Source organism: Coniophora puteana (genome assembly GCF_000271625.1).
Source record: "Coniophora puteana RWD-64-598 SS2 unplaced genomic scaffold CONPUscaffold_3, whole genome shotgun sequence".
NCBI lineage: Eukaryota > Fungi > Basidiomycota > Agaricomycetes > Boletales > Coniophoraceae > Coniophora > Coniophora puteana.
In genome coordinates this window covers 1,391,781-1,407,626 of record NW_006913055.1, presented here as the reverse complement: position 1 = coordinate 1,407,626, position 15,846 = coordinate 1,391,781, and the positions used below count along the sequence as shown (strand labels likewise).

Here is a 15,846-nt window from a genome sequence, read left to right as displayed (position 1 = left end):
GTTGCCCTGTCATTCACTTGATAACATGTACCCACATGCTCCGTTGCTGCTGAATTCGATTTCCGAGAACGTGTACTACCACTGCATCAAACTGTGCGTGAACATCTAGAAGGAAACTTACCTTATGACCATTGGGTGTTAGCCTCCGGGAAAGTATCGAATGCAGGAAATGTTGGTCCGGTGTACGGAGATGCTCCGGAAGACGATGTCCCGCTCGCTTTTATGAGGTTCGGGATGCAAGATCAACAAAGGGCAGGACATAAGGTGAGCGGGCGCACAGCTATTAGCTCCGATTTATGTCAGTTTTTCTTTCATTCCGTGGCCTGGCGCGGATTGGGCGGATTGAGACAAAACAAAGGTTTTGTGTCCACTTTTTCAGTCGTCTTTAGAGCCCGAGCCAACCAAAGAGCTAACCGCCTTTCAAATCCTTGTCATTCAAGCAGGAGCGACTTTTCCTCCACGGGTCCCAATCTGAGCAATGTCTTGCTTGTGCGCGTTCTCTGATGGCAAGATGTTAACACTCACATGTTGCCTTCCGCCTCCCGCGTCGCAAAAGCGCCGTTAGTCGGGACATTCCGCATTTGCATCGCGAAACCCGTCGTCTACCGGTATACAGCAACCACAACATGTCAAAGCATACTTCCGTACTGTGGGGACGTCACTGCGTTTCGGCATATCATAGTGGGAACCCTTCATCTGTCCTAGCGACTCAACGAAGATACCACCATATTCCAACTCGTGTCATAGGCAATCGATCCCCCTTCAATGCAGCAAATCATGGAAGAAACTGCTACGTTCCAGCGCATTATGGAAAACACCACGCTGCTTCAAAATACCACAGGCTGGGGAGACACAGCTTTCGATACATTCAAAGGCCATACATCCGACATCCTTGCACTTGCATACTCCCCTGACGGACAGTTCATAGCGACAGACTCGGCGGACTCAACGATACGAGTATGGGAGGTGATTGCGGGCTTTCACGTCGGGTGGCCACTGTTCGGACACAAGCATTCGGTCCGTGCCATCGCTTACTCTCCTGATGGGCAGCATCTCGTTAGCGGTTCCGACGACGGGACCCTTCGAGTATGGGACATGAATACCTATCGGATAATCATGAGGCCACTTAAGGGTCACATACACTGCAGCTACTCCGCTGTACAGTACTCTCCCAGCGGCACACTCATCGCAAGTGGGGATGGCAAAGGTCTTCTCCAGCTTTGAGATGCACGCATGGGTCACTGCGTCACCACTATGGAGCATCCCGAAGCTGTGAGGTCAATCTCGTTCTCACCCGATGGCAGGCATATTGCGAGTGCATGCGATGGTGGGGTTGTTCGCGTTTATGACGTATATCGGCATACTCTTACTCGCGAGTTCTCTGGTAACGACGGAGGCGGTGTGCGATGCGTTCAGTACTCTCCAGATAGCTCCATCATTGCCATCGCCGCGAATGACTGTACTATCTGGCTCTGGAACGCGTGGACAGGGGCCCTGGTCAAAGGACCTCTTTGTGGTCACAGATACCATGTCTCGGGAATATCATTCTCTTCTGATGGCCAGCAGCTGCTCAGCTCATCTGCCGATGAAACAATCAGAGGCTGGGACGTCACATCAGGGAAATGTGTCTTGGGGCCGCTATATGGGCACGGGGAGCCAGTTGGAGGAATAGGCTGCTCTGTAGACCGAAAACACTTCGCCTCTTTCAGCAATAATGCAGTGCGTGTCTGGAAGATACAGGACGGAATTGTGACCTTGCTGCGGCCACCGATGCGAAGCAACAACATACCACAAAGCGCGGCGGGTGACATTGACGACCTTTCGTTCATGGTTAGTAATCATTTCATGGACTCATCCTTGGAAATTCAAACATAGTATGGCAGCAGCCGGCAGGCGAAGCAGACGAAATGACCGAAATGGGCGAAGTGGACAGACTAGACGGGGCATCCGGAAAAAGGGAGTCGACTGCTTTGACGCGAATATTCCGTCGGTTGTTGGGCAGCAATACCCATAACAGGTTCGACAATGAAGCTGTTCAACTCGAAACAATCATTGTACTCGGTTCATATACCTACTCGATGCTCGTGGTAACTGACTTGAATGGCTATCTAGGAAATAGGCAACTTTGAGGTGATCAGCTTAGCCACTCACACGGCCCCTTAATCGACGCCGTCTTGCAGGGACTTGGGTTTGAGGACGTAATGGAAGACATTGAGTACCTACAGCAAGAGCCGCAGGTCTCTAGCAGAGTTTTACCTATGACTCGGACAGAGTCACAGGTGACTATCATCTCATCTGCTCTAACTAACTACATTGAATCTCTCTGTTAATACAGCAGACCTTGTTCGTTCAAGAGGCCTCGGAAGACACTGACGAAAGAAGTGGAGAAAATCATGCAAGAAACCAGGGATCAAGACCAAATTTACTAGTGACGACCAACTTTTTGTCGCAATTATTCCTGACTCACGTACATATAGGCATCCGTCGACTCTAGCGATAGTTTGGGAAGCTTCATGAACGTACGTCATTCATGTCTATGCTCACGTGAACACTGGTGATGAACGTTCACTGGCAGAGACCAGCTACCGTAACCAGGACAAACGGTGCCCAAAATGTCAACTTCTTTGACGACGGCGAGACTAATATTGATGATGTGAGTTCAAGCCCTAAGCGCGCCAGAGACTTCTGTGACATGCTTGAAGAATATACCGCAACAGCCATGCCCCTCTACAAAAACGCCACAGCAAAATCCGCAGGGTCAGGGGGAAAGAATGATAACCATCATCATGATACGCACTTCTACTTGGGTGCGGAGACTCCCAGAGCACAGGGACAGGGTTGCGAGTACGTTCCGAAAAATATGGGTTTGTACCATTTGCATTCAAATAGAGTCTCGCTCTAACTGATTATAAACCTCTCTATGGTTTACACAGACCCGCACAGCAGCTACGTGGGGGAGCAATAACGCAACTGGGAAAACCAGCCCTGCTATACCGGAACCATCTTCCATGCGCCAAGCCCTGCGTGTTTTGGATACTATCATTCCGGCAATTGGCACGAAGGTACGTAAGTTCAATGCGATCTTCCTTTAGTTGTTGTACCGTCCCTTTCTTCACAGCGCAACGTCGCTGCAGGACACCAGGCTAGCAGACGACGCAGCGAAGACAATGACACGATAGATTCAAACGTATCTGATACAGATTCGCATTCGATGAAATCGGAAGAGTCTGACAATCCAGTTGTCAACGCGCTCTTTTTCTGCATCTGGCCGTGCATTCCATCACGGAACACAAATTCTCATTCTCCGCATAGTACCGCAAGGCCGGTTCTTGCGCATGAGCAAACGAGCACTTTACCTACCTTGGGAGCCATGGGTTCGCCTTCCACATCTGCGGAAAGAGAGCCGGCGTCTGCTCCTCCGCAAGAGGCGATCTCAGCCGAGACGGTGACGAATTCGGTGAACGCTCTTAGGCATTCGTATCCGCCCGCGAACCAAACGCAAAGTGCGGAAGAGAAGTCGGCTCGCAATGAAACGTTGGAGTCATCATCCGCTGGAGTTTGGGCAGCTGGAATGTTTTCCCCTCGCGGCCAGGAGACGGAGCTACCTTTGCTATGACACCACCTCTAGGCCTTTTACCCTTTTCGGTACATATTCGATGATTTTCAAGTTAAGCTACGGTTGTCTGCGTACTGAGCGTCGCTTTCGTTTTCTTATTTATAGTTGTATGACTGTGTCGCTTCTCCTTGTATTGCGCTGATTTTTCACGTCACAATCGTGGCATGAACATGGAAAAGAAACCGCGTCAACGAGTGAGAGAATGTTGCTCTACTGTCTAAAGAATTAGTGAAGACCGGGTGGTGTGGATCGAGTCCTGTGGGGGACTGTGAGGAGCACGCAACAGAGGCTGATCAGCCACCACTCCGTTGAGTCTGTTCAGGCGGCCAAAGAGAATACATGCGAGGGCAGCACCATGTCTGAGAAGGATACCGAGGCCAATGTTCGAGCAATTCGGTGGACAAAATGTTTCGGTGGTGCTATGCTACGGCTGTGCCTTCTTTAAGATCGTGATGATATAGCTGTGAGTTTTCTTTTAGCGCAGCCTGTGGTGTGAACTTCTAGACTAGACTTGTTTTGCGATAGATATTTTTGACGACTCGGGCGGATTTTTATTACTCGCGGTTATTCGGATTGTATCGCTTGGCCGCGTGCATGATGGTTGGGAGGAAAGCGATAAGACGTGCCAAGCGTAAGTCTAAAACGCCGAAGTCTCACGATGGGTCGTCTGTAAAATCTTTCGCCACCATGATCTTGGTCTCTATCCTGTTCCACTCGCTCCTTCACCGGTATCGTCTCGCTTTTAGGACTAGGCAATGGCTGGTGAATTTCTCAAGTCATTCTTCAACGACGTTGATCTAGACCCCAAGTAAGATGGGTCAGGAGGCATTTCTTCTGCGTCCTGGGTGTCATAAACAAACGATACCGACAACTACAACAACGATGGTAATAAAAACTCTATGGTACAGGATCCCGAATGAAAATAAACCGTGACAGTGCCCGACGTCGCCAAGTCACCAGTGACCTTTACCGCCTGAGCCAACCCAAGAAGCCGGAGACGAGAATGTAGGGAATGCTGTCGAAAGAGAGCGAATGTTTTCTGCGCTCTTCCTCGAGCGCCCGGTCGTACGCCTCCCTCGTCTCCTTTGCCTCTCTTGCCTTTCTCTCCTCCTCAGCCTGCCTCGTCGCCTTCTCGAGCTTGAGCTGCATGTCGCGCAACGCTCGCTCATGCTCGGCCTGCAATCGTGCCCGTTCGATCTCGCGCTCTTGTTCCTCCTTCTGTTTTTGCCTGCGCTTTTCTTCCTCCTCAGCCTCCCGGCGCTTCTTCTCTGCCTCGGTCGCCTGCCGTGCGCGAGCTTCTTCCTCTGCCTTCCGCTGGCGCTCTTCCTCCTCCTTCGTTTTCTTCAACCTCTCTTCCTCCAACTTTCGGGTCTGCTCGTGACTAGCAGCGACCCGAGCCGCTGCAGCCTCGCGCTCCCTTTGCTGTCTCTCCTCCTCCAGCTCCTTCATGATCCGGTCCATCTCGCCCTCCAGCATCGTCCGCTGCCGCGTATGGGCTGCGATGTGGGCCTCGCGCTCGGCCTTGAGCGATGCAGCCTCCTTCTCGAACTTGGCCTGCAGCTCCTCCTGCTCCCGCCTCTGCTGCTCCTTCACCTCCAGCTCGGCTCTAGCTGCCTCCTCCTTCGCCCTCGCGACCAACTCCTGGAGCTCAGACTCCCGCATCGTGGCCTTGCGCTGGAAGCTCATGTGCCGTTGGCGCTCCAATCTGCGGGCCTCCATCTCCTCCGACTGCGTCCTAGCGTGCTCCCGCTTCGCGTTCTCCATCTCCGAGTTCACGCGCTCCATCTCGCTGTTGATGCTGTCGAGCGCCTCGACCTGCTTGCGGTGCTTCTCCTCCATCTCGTGGATCTGCGCGTCGAGCTTCTCCTTCTGCGTGCGGTAGCTCTCGACGAGATGCATCGACTCGCGCTGCACGCGCTCGATCTCGGCCTGCTTCCTCAGCATCTCCGCGCGGAGCTCCTCCTTAGCCTCGTCGTCCTTGGCCCGGAGCGCAGCCAACATCTCCTCCCGGAGCGCCTGTAGCTCCCTCTCGTGCTTGTCCGCCTGCTCCTTGAGCTCGTGGCTGAGCTCGGACCCGGCCGCGGTCTGCCCGATCTCCTTGTGCTGGTTCACGAGCTCGTCCTGGATCTGGAGCGTGGCCGGCTGCATGTTGACGAGGTAGCGGAGCACGGCGTGCGCGGACTCCTTGGTGTCCGTGTGGCGGAGCATGCGCGCGCCCTTGTCGATCACGGGCTTGAAGAACTTGTCCTTGTCCGCGAGTTCGTGCTCGCGCGCGGCGCCGACCTCGGGCGAGACCTCGTTCCACATGTTGGTGAGCACGACGACGTTCTTGAGCGTCTTCTCGCCGCACAGTTCGCGGAACATGCGGAAGTTGCGCGAGGACGTGCCGCCCATCCGGATATCGGAGATGCGGTGCAGGTAGATGATCCCCGCGAGCTTCGTGCCGTGCTCATATCTGCGTGATCAGAAAAAACAGCGGTCTTTCTTTAGCTGCTGCGCCGCATAGATGAAAGCAAGAGGGGACACACGTGTTCTGGAAATAGGCAGCGATGAGCTTGAGGATGTCGGTGTCGGACCGGGTCGTGTCGTCGAACCCGGGTGTGTCGACCAGCGTGACGACACGGCCGTTCAGCATGAACGGCTTCGATGTCTGGACCTCGCTCGTGCAGCTCTCCAATCCACGGCCGACCGTGAGGCTGGAACCGCTAGCGCGGTTAATGAACTGTGCGTCGCGTGTCAGTGATAAACGGGTTCGTCATACCCGCCGTAAGCTTGCTTACAGAGGTCTTGCCACTCCCGGTGGCGCCCATAACGCTGTCGGGAGTGTCAGCTCCTGTCTGCCGGTGCTAAAACACAAACAGATACGTACGCAATTCGGATTTCCTTTCTGCCAGTGGTGCCAGACATGTTCGAATAGGTAGAAGTGGAAGGGTAAGAAGTACGTAGAAAGTCGAAAGCGAAGTTGAAAGAAGGTCGCGCAGCGACGAGTGTGTTAAAAGTCGAGTTGGAGGTGAGTTGAAGTTGCGAATCCAGTCAGCCCAGGATCACGCATTTATATACGCACCCACCGCTCCAGTAACACGCAGCAGACATGAACACATTACGCCAGCGATCCACAGCCTGCGGCAGGCTGAGGCTACGCCTTCGCTTAGGGCTTGTGCATAAACGCGTTGTAGGTGCTGCAGGCACGCAGGCCTTGCACCTTCCGCCGTTCATTAATCATTCCGCGGCGACATTTTTAGGGCAGTGGCCTGCGGTTTTCTAGGCCATGCGCATCATCGGCATTTTGCTGTGCAAGAGTCCTGCCTGATTGTGCGTGGCCCGCCGTGTCGCCCACTCACACGCCTACAATTGATCTTCTTTACCATTCAATGCGATAGGTAATGCACCTTATTCGCAGACTAACACGTTGCTTCAATGCATGATCTTTAGTCTGCTTATCTTTTGTGTTTTGGATCGCGGCAGTCAAAGTTTCGTAAACTCGTTGTAAACCACGCGGAAACGGACGATAGTAAGATAAGAAAGCGTGTCCATGATGCTAATAGTTTATCTTAAATTAAAACATGCAGGCTGGCACCGAGGCCAGCGTGTACTCTACACGCAATACACCAATTGTACACACAAAGTACAAGCGATCGCACGACCGTTTTACAGAATTTGCACAGCGCTCGACGCTGTGTTACGCTCTACGAGCTCGAGAAGCTCGGGGCACCGTGGCCGACCTCGCTGTCGAGCCTCCGGATCTCCTCCTGGTACTCCTCCGCGAGCCGCTGGGACTGGCTCCTGACCCGCAGCAGCTCGGCCTCCATGCGCTCCATCTCCTCCTGCAGCTCCTTCTGCGTCTCCTCGTCCTGCTCGCGCGCCGCCTCGTCGAACTCCTCCTGCAGCGCGGCCAGGTCGTTGCGGTGCCGCTCCGCCTGTTCCATCAGGTCCCTGTTCAGCTCCGCGAACGCAGCCGTCTCCGTGATGTCCTTGCCCTCGTCGACCAGCTCGCGCTGGATCTGGAGCGTGATCGGCTCGCGCGGCTGAGCGCCCCCGGCGGCGAAGACGCGCAGGATGGCGTGCGCGGACTCGCGCGTGTTGAGGTGCCGCTGCATGAGCGCGCCGCCGGCGAGGACGGGCGCGAAGAAGAGCTCCTTGGTGCGCAGCTCGGCTTCGCGCGCGAGGGCGACGTCGTCCGGGACCGTGCCCCACATGTTGGTGACGACGAGCACGGACGGGTAGGTGTGTGCGCCGCAGAGGCGCTGGAACATGCGGAAGTCGAGGCGCGACGCGCCGCCGACCTTGTTGTCTGAGATGCGGTGCATGTAGATGACGCCCGAGAGGCGGGCGCCGTCTTTGTAGCTGTTGAACGACACTGTTAGATGGGCGTCATGCGGCGGGCGATATGTGAGACGCACCTCTTCACTAATGATGTGGCGATGAGACGCAGGACGTCTGTGTCGCTCTTGGTCGTGTCGTCGAAGCCAGGCGTGTCAATCAGGACGACGGAGCGCCCGTCGAGATTGAAGGGTCTCGAAGTCTGGACCTCGTTCGTGCAGCTCTCCAGGCCGGTGCCTATGCGGAGAGAAGAGCCGGATGCGGCGTTAATGAACTGCAAACGCAAGGGTCAGCACACCACAGCCCAGGAAGTCATGTTTAGAAAAGGTTTGCTCACAGTGGTCTTGCCACTTCCGGTGGAACCCATGACGCTGAACAAAGAAAGACATATGAGCGCTCCATCGTCCAAAAAGAAGTCGTGAGGCTCACGCAATATACATGGGCTGCTCGTCGCTGCTGTTTACGGAAGCCACGGAAGCCGGGGCCTCACGAGGTTGAGGCGCATCGGATGGGGCCGCTTCCAGCTCGGCGGGCTCCTCCTGGGCAGGCGCTTTGTCGGCGGCGATCTCTTTCGCCCGTGGAGAGGACTCGACGATGGTCGATTCGTGGTGGGTGGGACTCTCTGTCAAAGGAGTCGAAGGAGGTTGTTCATCCTCGATCTTGCGTGGCTTCTTGAGGAAGCTGAGGCAGAGAACGGAGGCCAAGATGTCGCGAATACCCATGATGGCTGGGCTTTACGGCAGTCAAAGATAGATAGAGAGGTAGAGGGTTGGGTGCTGATAGCAAGCTAAAGGTTGGGGGTGCGTTAGGTGATGATAACGCGACGGTCCAGGGGCTTTTGAAGGATTTGTGGTGTTGAGTGAAATGGAAGAGTCACGGCCTTGTTGAGGGATGGGCCGTTTGTAACACGTTTTGTACGAACGCGTTCGGCGCGTTGCAAGCGGTGCATGATGAAAATACAATAGCAGAAGAGCGGCAGATGGATGCCTCGTGGAGGAGATGAATGGGATTCGAGCCCACGACCTTATGCAAGTTGCTTAAATGCAAAGCATACGCGCTACCACTGTGCCAAACGCCCCTGTGCCAATTTCGGTGAATTTTGCATCTACTGTGATTCACCGTCAGAATAGACAGACTTTTGTGCAACGCGTGTGGAATATTTTTCCTTCGCCCAACTTGCTTAAATTTAGGTTTGAGATATCCTTGGTATGCGATCTACCTTACAAAAAATCGCTGAGTGAAGAAAGCATAGGGTGCATGTGCAATGCACGAATCAGTATTTTAGGCCGAATACCGTCAGAATAGACAGTCCGCGCGGGTGGTGATTATCCATATTAGGCAGGCCGTCCACCATAGCCGGTCTCAAAAAGGAAAGTCAGGGCGTTATCACTGAGCCGAAATCGCCGTTACAGCGGCTATAAGATTATGGCAAGGCTCGAGAGGACACTCTGTCATCGTTCCGACATATTGAGAGTTGTCGCCTTTTGCAGCGTCCAAAATTGCTTCAACGAAGGGTAAAGATGTCATTACAACATACAATAGCTCTATCATCCACACTGTGTCGCATGTTCACAGCTGGTTATCCGCCGAAGCTAAGAAATTTTTTACAACACCCTGTCTTTCATGCTTTGAGGCTTGCAGCTTCACATCCAGACATTCCCTCGCCAATCGCATGTTCAGGCATAAATTACAGCATATTCTCGTAATTACCATGAATTTAGTTCGAATGATTTGCCAAGGAAACGGGCACAAAAGCGAGTTGTCTATTCTGAAGGTGGTGTCTACTCTGACGGTGAATCACAGTATGATCTTTGTTATCTTCAGCCACGAGGCCACCTCGCGTTGCGTCGGCAAACGCGCCGGTAGCTGTGCACCAGGCATCACACCCGACCTTCATCTCTTCACCAACGTCCATTTTTGCTCTTCAATCCCACTCAAATGCATCCAGGTTCCGGCGATGGCTCTCAGACTTCGCTTCCGTCGGAACCCCACACATTGGCTCTCTTACCTTCTTTGACCTCATTACAGGCATCGCAAGGCCCCTCGCTGCAAGATTGGAGGGAGAGCTGACACCTGATTTCTCCCATAAAGGTTCTTCCGTGCTGTCTGTCTCATAAACCCTGATGTGGAATCAGATAACGAATGACGTGGTTTTTGACTCCTTTTCTTGCCTTGAACGTGGGCGAATCTGGGCGAATATCAATGTAGGATTCCAGACTAAACCCAAGGGATGAATTATGGAGTTGAGTTGACGATTTCTGTCACTCAGGTTGACATGCCTGCGGCACCGACGGGGGAAGATATGTCGCTGAGTCTAAAAATATTGCCCGTTATGGGAAAACACGCCACGCGAGCGATTATTCAGATGGTTCCCGACGCTCATCCGACGCCGAAAAAAATACGCACAAGTGGTCTGATGTGACAGCGAATAAAAAGAGTCGGTCGCTTGGGTGCGTTTCCCCTGCTCACCCTCCCCCTTTCCAAAACAGCTACCAGTCATGGACTTCGTCCTCGACATCGCTGACACCTACCTCCTCGACAGCGTATACGCACGCGTCCTCCCCGCCGCTAAGCCATGGGAGGTCGCCTCAACTTCCTTCAGCTCCGCCGCTTCCGCCGCGTACGCTAATGCAACCGCAATACCCATGGTCCTCGAGTCCGCTTGGGCTAGGGACTACGTTCCCCGCCAGATAGTATCACTCAGCGTCATCACCCTCATCGGCATCCACGTGCTCTACTTCATCTTCGCCGGCCTCTCCTACCAGTACATCTTCAACCACGAGATGATGCAGCATCCCCGTTTCCTACCCAACCAGGTCAAGCTCGAGATACAATGCAGCCTGCGCGCCTTCCCCGGCATGACAGTCCTCACCCTGCCATGGTTCCAGGCGGAGGTCATGGGCTATTCGAAACTGTATGACAACGTCGACGACTACGGCTGGGCGTACTTGTTCTTGTCGGTACCCTTGTGAGTTACCATTTGATGGCGGCTTGGCGCGTCTTGTATCCGTTCTAACGGCGTGTCCTTCAGCTTCCTGCTCTTCACGGACTACGGCATTTACTGGGTCCACCGGCTGCTGCACCACCCCGTCATCTACAAGTACATTCACAAACCGCATCACAAGTGGCTCAGTCAGTATTTTTATCTTTATACTATTCCGCCTATGACATAATTGCTGACGTTTGCTCGCCAACTTAACTCTACAGTACCCACCCCGTTCGCCTCTCACGCGTTCCACCCCATGGACGGATACCTCCAATCTGTCCCATACCACCTCTTCATCTTCTGCTTCCCCCTCCAGCGGTATCTTTACCTCGGCCTCTTCGTCTTCGTCAACTTCTGGAGCATCCTTGTATGTTCATCTAGTTCCTCGGATCCCCATCGTTCGAATGCTTACAAGATATTTTTTTTGTAGATCCATGACTCAGACATGATCACCGGACACGCTCTCGAGAAGGTCATCAACGGACCCGCACATCACACGCTCCACCACCTCTACTTCACCGTCAACTACGGCCAGTACTTCACCTGGGCAGACCGCGTCGGCGGCTCATACCGTCAGCCCGAAGCTAGCCTCGACCCCGCACTCGACCTCAAAAAGCACTCATAGCTGTTTTTATTTCTTGCACCGCCTCATGAAGGCGGGTGTCAAATCAGGGGAACATAGAGTATTTTTGTGAAGTCATGTCCAGCTACGATGTTAATATCTCATTTCTCATGGAACATACCGGAGTTTACCTACTAATGTGTCTCACCATCCTGGCATTTATTATTGCAGTATATTTTATGGAATATTAAGCGCCTCGCGCACTCTTAGCCAAACTTTACACACCTTGTTGCGTGACATGAATCTCACTCCGTCAAAATACAAAGGGCCATAGCCTGGATTCGGTTTTGTATCATTCAATCTTTTTATAATCATACACTAATCGCTGACATTCAGACTTGTTCTCTTTCACTCTGGCCGATGACTCTGGCACATCAGTCGACGACACAGACAACCTTTCCAGCAGCAGCATTGCTCTCCATGTAGGCGTGCGCCTCGCCTGCTTGCTCCATCTTGAAGACCTTGTCAATGCTGGTCTTTAACTCGCCCTTGTCGAGGGCGTTGACGATCCACTGCACTGGCGCAGAAGACATGTCGACGGCGTTAGACCCAAAGAATGTGAGATGCTGCACGATGAATTATGTTGATCAGCATCCTAGGCCAATCCTAGGCACACTTTCGAGGGAGAGCAACAACCGACCTTGCTGGGTGCGAGTGCCTCGAACGGGTAAAACTCCTTCACCGTCCACTCGCCCGACACGCACCCAACCACGCTCGCCACGCCATTGGCAGCGAGCGCGAGGCACGTATCCGTGAGCGTCGGCCCACCGACGAGCTCGATCGCCTTGTCCGCACCGCGCCCGCCCGTGAGCGCCTTCACCTTCTCCGCGACGCTCCCCGAGTCGTCGACGACGACGTCCGAGACGCCGCTCGCGCGTAGCGCGCCCTCCTTGCCCGCGCTGCGCGTCGTCGCGATCACGCGCGCGCACCCGAAGAGCGACGAGCGCGCGAGCGCGGCAGCCGCGAGCCCGACGGAGGTGGTGCCCCCACGGATGAGCAGGGTGTCCAAGGGCTGGAGGTTGAGCGAGGCCTTGAGCGTGCCCCACGCGGTCATGTACGTCTCCGGGATGGCCGCGAATTTGGCCCAGTCGATGGACGGCGGGAGGTCGATCGGCGGGGAGACGCACGATTGCGGGACGAGCGTGTATTCGGCGTACCCTCCTGCATGTACATCAGTCTCCTACGTACGAAGGCCCCTATTTATCTACGAAGCACTGGAACGCACCGTCAAACTGCCTCCCCATCCCGCCCATAATCGCAGCGACCTTATCGCCCGCCTTCCACCGCGCGCTCCCGCCCGCATCCTGCACCTCGCCGACGCACTCGATGCCGAGCACGCGCGGGAACGCGATCCCGGGCGAGTGTCCCTGGCGCGTGAAGAGCTCGGAGCGGTTGAGCCCGAACGCGCGCACCCGGATGAGGACGTGGCCCTCCTTGGGCGCCGGCTTCGGGTGCGCGGCGGTGTAGACGAGCCCCGTTGGCGGGACGGGCGCCTCGGGGCAGACAACGGCGCGCATGGTGGCCATTTCTCTTGCTTGGGACTGTTGGTTTTGGTTTGGGAAGAATCTGTGGGTTAATGGGCCTGGTGGCGACAAGGGATGGCGGCTTGTGGTGATGCCGCGACGGAGGGAGGAGAGCATAGATTATATAGCCCCTAGCGTCTTCGAGCTTTATGTGCACCGTAAGACATACGTGTCATAGATATGTAACCTTAGTCAGTGTTGTATCTTCTTGGGAAGGTGTTTCTCATGAACTGAGGCCAAGTGACGTGCATGTCGGTCATCGTTGTAAGACAGTTAAATGTGGAGTCAGCGGGCGTTAGTCGCTGACAAGGGCGCGCCGGCAGCAATCGTCACCCACAACTCCGAAAATGATCATGACAACAATTCATACACTGATGCAGAAATGCGCAAGCGAATGCAGGTAGAAACACGTATATATGTACACAAGGTTGCAACGCATCGTAAGTATGGGCTAACAATCGACAATCAAGAGCATGCCGCGCACCGCGGCCACAAAACAGGACCACTAGCATGGTCAGCTATCATTACGTTCACTTCTTGGCGGGACGCTTCTTAACCTCTTCTTCTTTGCAGGCATGGAGCATGATCTTGTTGACGTGGCCAGGTGTCATACCGGTATGTCCTTTTGACCAGTCGTATGAGACGGCATACGCGAATATGGTGCCGTTCCGGTTGAACGTCGTCGCAGTGATGGGTCCGGGGCATGGGTCGAAGCCTACCAGCATCGTCAGTCGCTGGCATAATTGGAGTGTCTAGGTGATAAAAGTAAAAACCCACTTTTCAGGCGAGTGCGAGCGTCCTTGTCCCAAAAGTGCATGGTGCCATCAGAACCGCAAGTCGAGAACGTGCCGTGCACAGGGTGGAAGGAAATGTCGTTCACAGCGTACACGAGCGACTGGTCTTTCGAGTTGGGAGTCTGGTCTCGGCGGTGGCATTTGAAGGAGAAGTTGTTACTTTTGAGCGTATCAGCAAAGGTTGTTTCACTAAGCAATTTGTACGAAACTCACCTGCTGTCCTTTTCCTCGACATATTGGATGGCAACACGACCCTCGATACTGCCGACGGCGAAACCACTACTGGTGGAGTTCGTGAAGCAAGAGACTGTCCGCGTTTGCCATTTTAGTGGAGAGGTGATGGTCTACGCAATGATAAGTTTAGGTCATGATCAACCGAGTATATCATGATGACGTACTTTATAAGCGGTGTTCGGGTTCGTGAGGTTGAAAATTTGTATATGGCGTTCAGCAGTACCAACGACCAGGAGGGGATACTGGACGTCCATGCTATAGCATCGCTCGGGAAGTTGAACAGTCGCCACGGGGTTGGGAGTGCGCAGGTCCCAGTACTGGAGGCGAGTCAACATCCCATTGCAGGCGCGTTGGAGGCAAAAGGGGAGGTGCCACTCACTTTGATGGACTTGTCCCAGCTTCCCGTAGCCAGAATGCCTCCCTGCGGCGTCTCTATCCACTTGACGACCTTGACGGGCGCGTCGTGCTGCGCCACCTGGTTGGACTGGCCAGTCGTGATATCGAATAGACGTGCTGCGTTGTCTGCGCCGCCCGAGATGACCTTGTTTCCTTCCTACATGCGCCAAAGAAAGAGAAAATCGTTCGTTAGTGAAAGAAGACGCGTCGAGGGCGCGTATGGCAGACCTTGTTCCAGCATACGCTCAGCACGGGGCCCTGGTGCGAGTACATTGCCTTCCCCTGTGTTTGACCGCCTGCTCCGACCTCGTACAGCCTTACCTACACACCAAAACACTCATTAGACTATCAAAATAAGAGAAAGCAACGAAAAAGCGCGCACATTATTGTCCCAGCTACCTACAGCCAGATAATCCGCGGCAGAGGAGAACGAGAGGGAGGATATCGAGTCGGAAGGGGGCTCGGGGATCTCGATATCCTTCTCCGCCGCTGGAGCCGTGGGCGCCGAAGACGCCGTGTTCCCAAAAAACGACATCACCGAGGCTCGTCCGTCGAAGAGAGAGGGAGAGAGGGGCTAAAGGTCGAGGAGCTGGTGAAGTTCCTGCACTCTGACAAGTCTAAACGGAGCCGCCTTGCTTCTGCACGCGTGCACGGAGGTGGCGTGGTAACTTTCTACTGAAAGCAGGTTATGTATCGCTGCAGGGCATGGACATTCAGCAACGGCGGGTTGGCGTAATGGTAACGCGCTAGTTTCCGGCGCTAGAGATTCTGGGTTCGAGTCCCAGGCCTGTCGCTTTTTGCTTCTTTTGCTCCTGGTTCGTCCATAAACGAAGTGACGGCCATAGCAGTGTACGTATGCTCTAACGCGTTGCGAGCACGTTGTTGTTGGATTTCTTAGGATTATGAATACTTAGGTTGAGAAATCACACAGCAGATGAGAGCAGTGCGAGCTGAGTTTTCCTCGCTCGAGTTCGTCTATTATTTATACTACTAGTTTGTAGGGGCTATAGGCCTCCTCTACTTTAGATTACTCATACGAATTCTATGGGCACGGCTTGCCATCGGTTTCAAGTGTAGCTCCGTCCGACTACTAAATTCATTACAACAGGAGTAGCCTCAGTCAGCGCGCTGCGGAGAGCACGTGACTTTACTCATGACGCCGAGACTGACGTCGTGTCATTCTCGTCTCGCTTTATTCAACACTCCCCCTCAAACCGTGCTCATGCCCAGGCCAGCCACGTGCGTCTGGTGCCTGTCTCTGGCAAGCGGCTTCGTGAGGATGTCTGCAGTCATTTTTGCAGTATTACAGTACTTAGTTGTTATTTCTCGCGCTTCGACGCGTTCTCGTATATAGA

General features: G+C 54.0%; 5 protein-coding genes and 2 non-coding genes across 7 annotated transcripts; 3 read left to right on the top strand and 4 right to left on the bottom strand.

Annotated features, from left to right (window-relative positions):
- The first annotated feature begins 838 nt into the window (after window positions 1-838).
- On the top strand, window positions 839-3,790 carry CONPUDRAFT_80518 (WD40 repeat-like protein). The gene is made up of 8 exons (XM_007767296.1): window positions 839-1,830; window positions 1,884-2,054; window positions 2,113-2,279; window positions 2,336-2,428; window positions 2,478-2,519; window positions 2,576-2,653; window positions 2,703-2,864; window positions 2,934-3,790. The coding sequence occupies exons 1-3, from the start codon at window positions 1,255-1,257 to the stop codon at window positions 2,161-2,163; spliced, it is 798 nt and encodes a 265-aa protein (XP_007765486.1). The 5' UTR covers window positions 839-1,254; the 3' UTR covers window positions 2,164-2,279; window positions 2,336-2,428; window positions 2,478-2,519; window positions 2,576-2,653; window positions 2,703-2,864; window positions 2,934-3,790.
- Window positions 3,791-4,582: 792 nt separating this feature from the next.
- Window positions 4,583-8,530, bottom strand: CONPUDRAFT_119547 (uncharacterized protein; the record flags this gene model as incomplete). Its single annotated transcript, XM_007767645.1, has 5 exons — window positions 8,366-8,530; window positions 8,274-8,307; window positions 8,017-8,210; window positions 5,432-6,071; window positions 4,583-4,918 (listed from the first exon to the last, which is right to left on the bottom strand). Exons 1-5 carry the CDS (start codon window positions 8,374-8,376, stop codon window positions 4,583-4,585), a joined length of 1,215 nt encoding a protein of 404 aa, XP_007765835.1. The 5' UTR covers window positions 8,377-8,530.
- Window positions 8,531-8,929: 399 nt separating this feature from the next.
- CONPUDRAFT_t26 lies at window positions 8,930-9,014 on the bottom strand. The gene has a single exon. It is a non-coding gene; the product is annotated as a tRNA-Ala (tRNA).
- Window positions 9,015-10,412: 1,398 nt separating this feature from the next.
- CONPUDRAFT_135618 (C5-sterol desaturase) lies at window positions 10,413-11,680 on the top strand. The gene is made up of 4 exons (XM_007767644.1): window positions 10,413-10,904; window positions 10,968-11,068; window positions 11,144-11,289; window positions 11,353-11,680. Exons 1-4 carry the CDS (start codon window positions 10,435-10,437, stop codon window positions 11,545-11,547), a joined length of 912 nt encoding a protein of 303 aa, XP_007765834.1. The 5' UTR covers window positions 10,413-10,434; the 3' UTR covers window positions 11,548-11,680.
- A 141-nt stretch (window positions 11,681-11,821) lies between these two features.
- CONPUDRAFT_80514 (GroES-like protein) lies at window positions 11,822-13,168 on the bottom strand. Its single transcript, XM_007767295.1, has 3 exons — window positions 12,770-13,168; window positions 12,185-12,705; window positions 11,822-12,110 (listed from the first exon to the last, which is right to left on the bottom strand). The coding sequence occupies exons 1-3, from the start codon at window positions 13,068-13,070 to the stop codon at window positions 11,919-11,921; spliced, it is 1,014 nt and encodes a 337-aa protein (XP_007765485.1). The 5' UTR covers window positions 13,071-13,168; the 3' UTR covers window positions 11,822-11,918.
- A 283-nt stretch (window positions 13,169-13,451) lies between these two features.
- Window positions 13,452-15,093, bottom strand: CONPUDRAFT_163250 (WD40 repeat-like protein). The gene is made up of 7 exons (XM_007767643.1): window positions 14,874-15,093; window positions 14,720-14,812; window positions 14,475-14,648; window positions 14,260-14,412; window positions 14,075-14,205; window positions 13,845-14,020; window positions 13,452-13,782 (listed from the first exon to the last, which is right to left on the bottom strand). Exons 1-7 carry the CDS (start codon window positions 15,024-15,026, stop codon window positions 13,598-13,600), a joined length of 1,065 nt encoding a protein of 354 aa, XP_007765833.1. The 5' UTR covers window positions 15,027-15,093; the 3' UTR covers window positions 13,452-13,597.
- A 119-nt stretch (window positions 15,094-15,212) lies between these two features.
- On the top strand, window positions 15,213-15,284 carry CONPUDRAFT_t34. The gene has a single exon. It is a non-coding gene; the product is annotated as a tRNA-Arg (tRNA).
- Window positions 15,285-15,846: the final 562 nt, after the last annotated feature.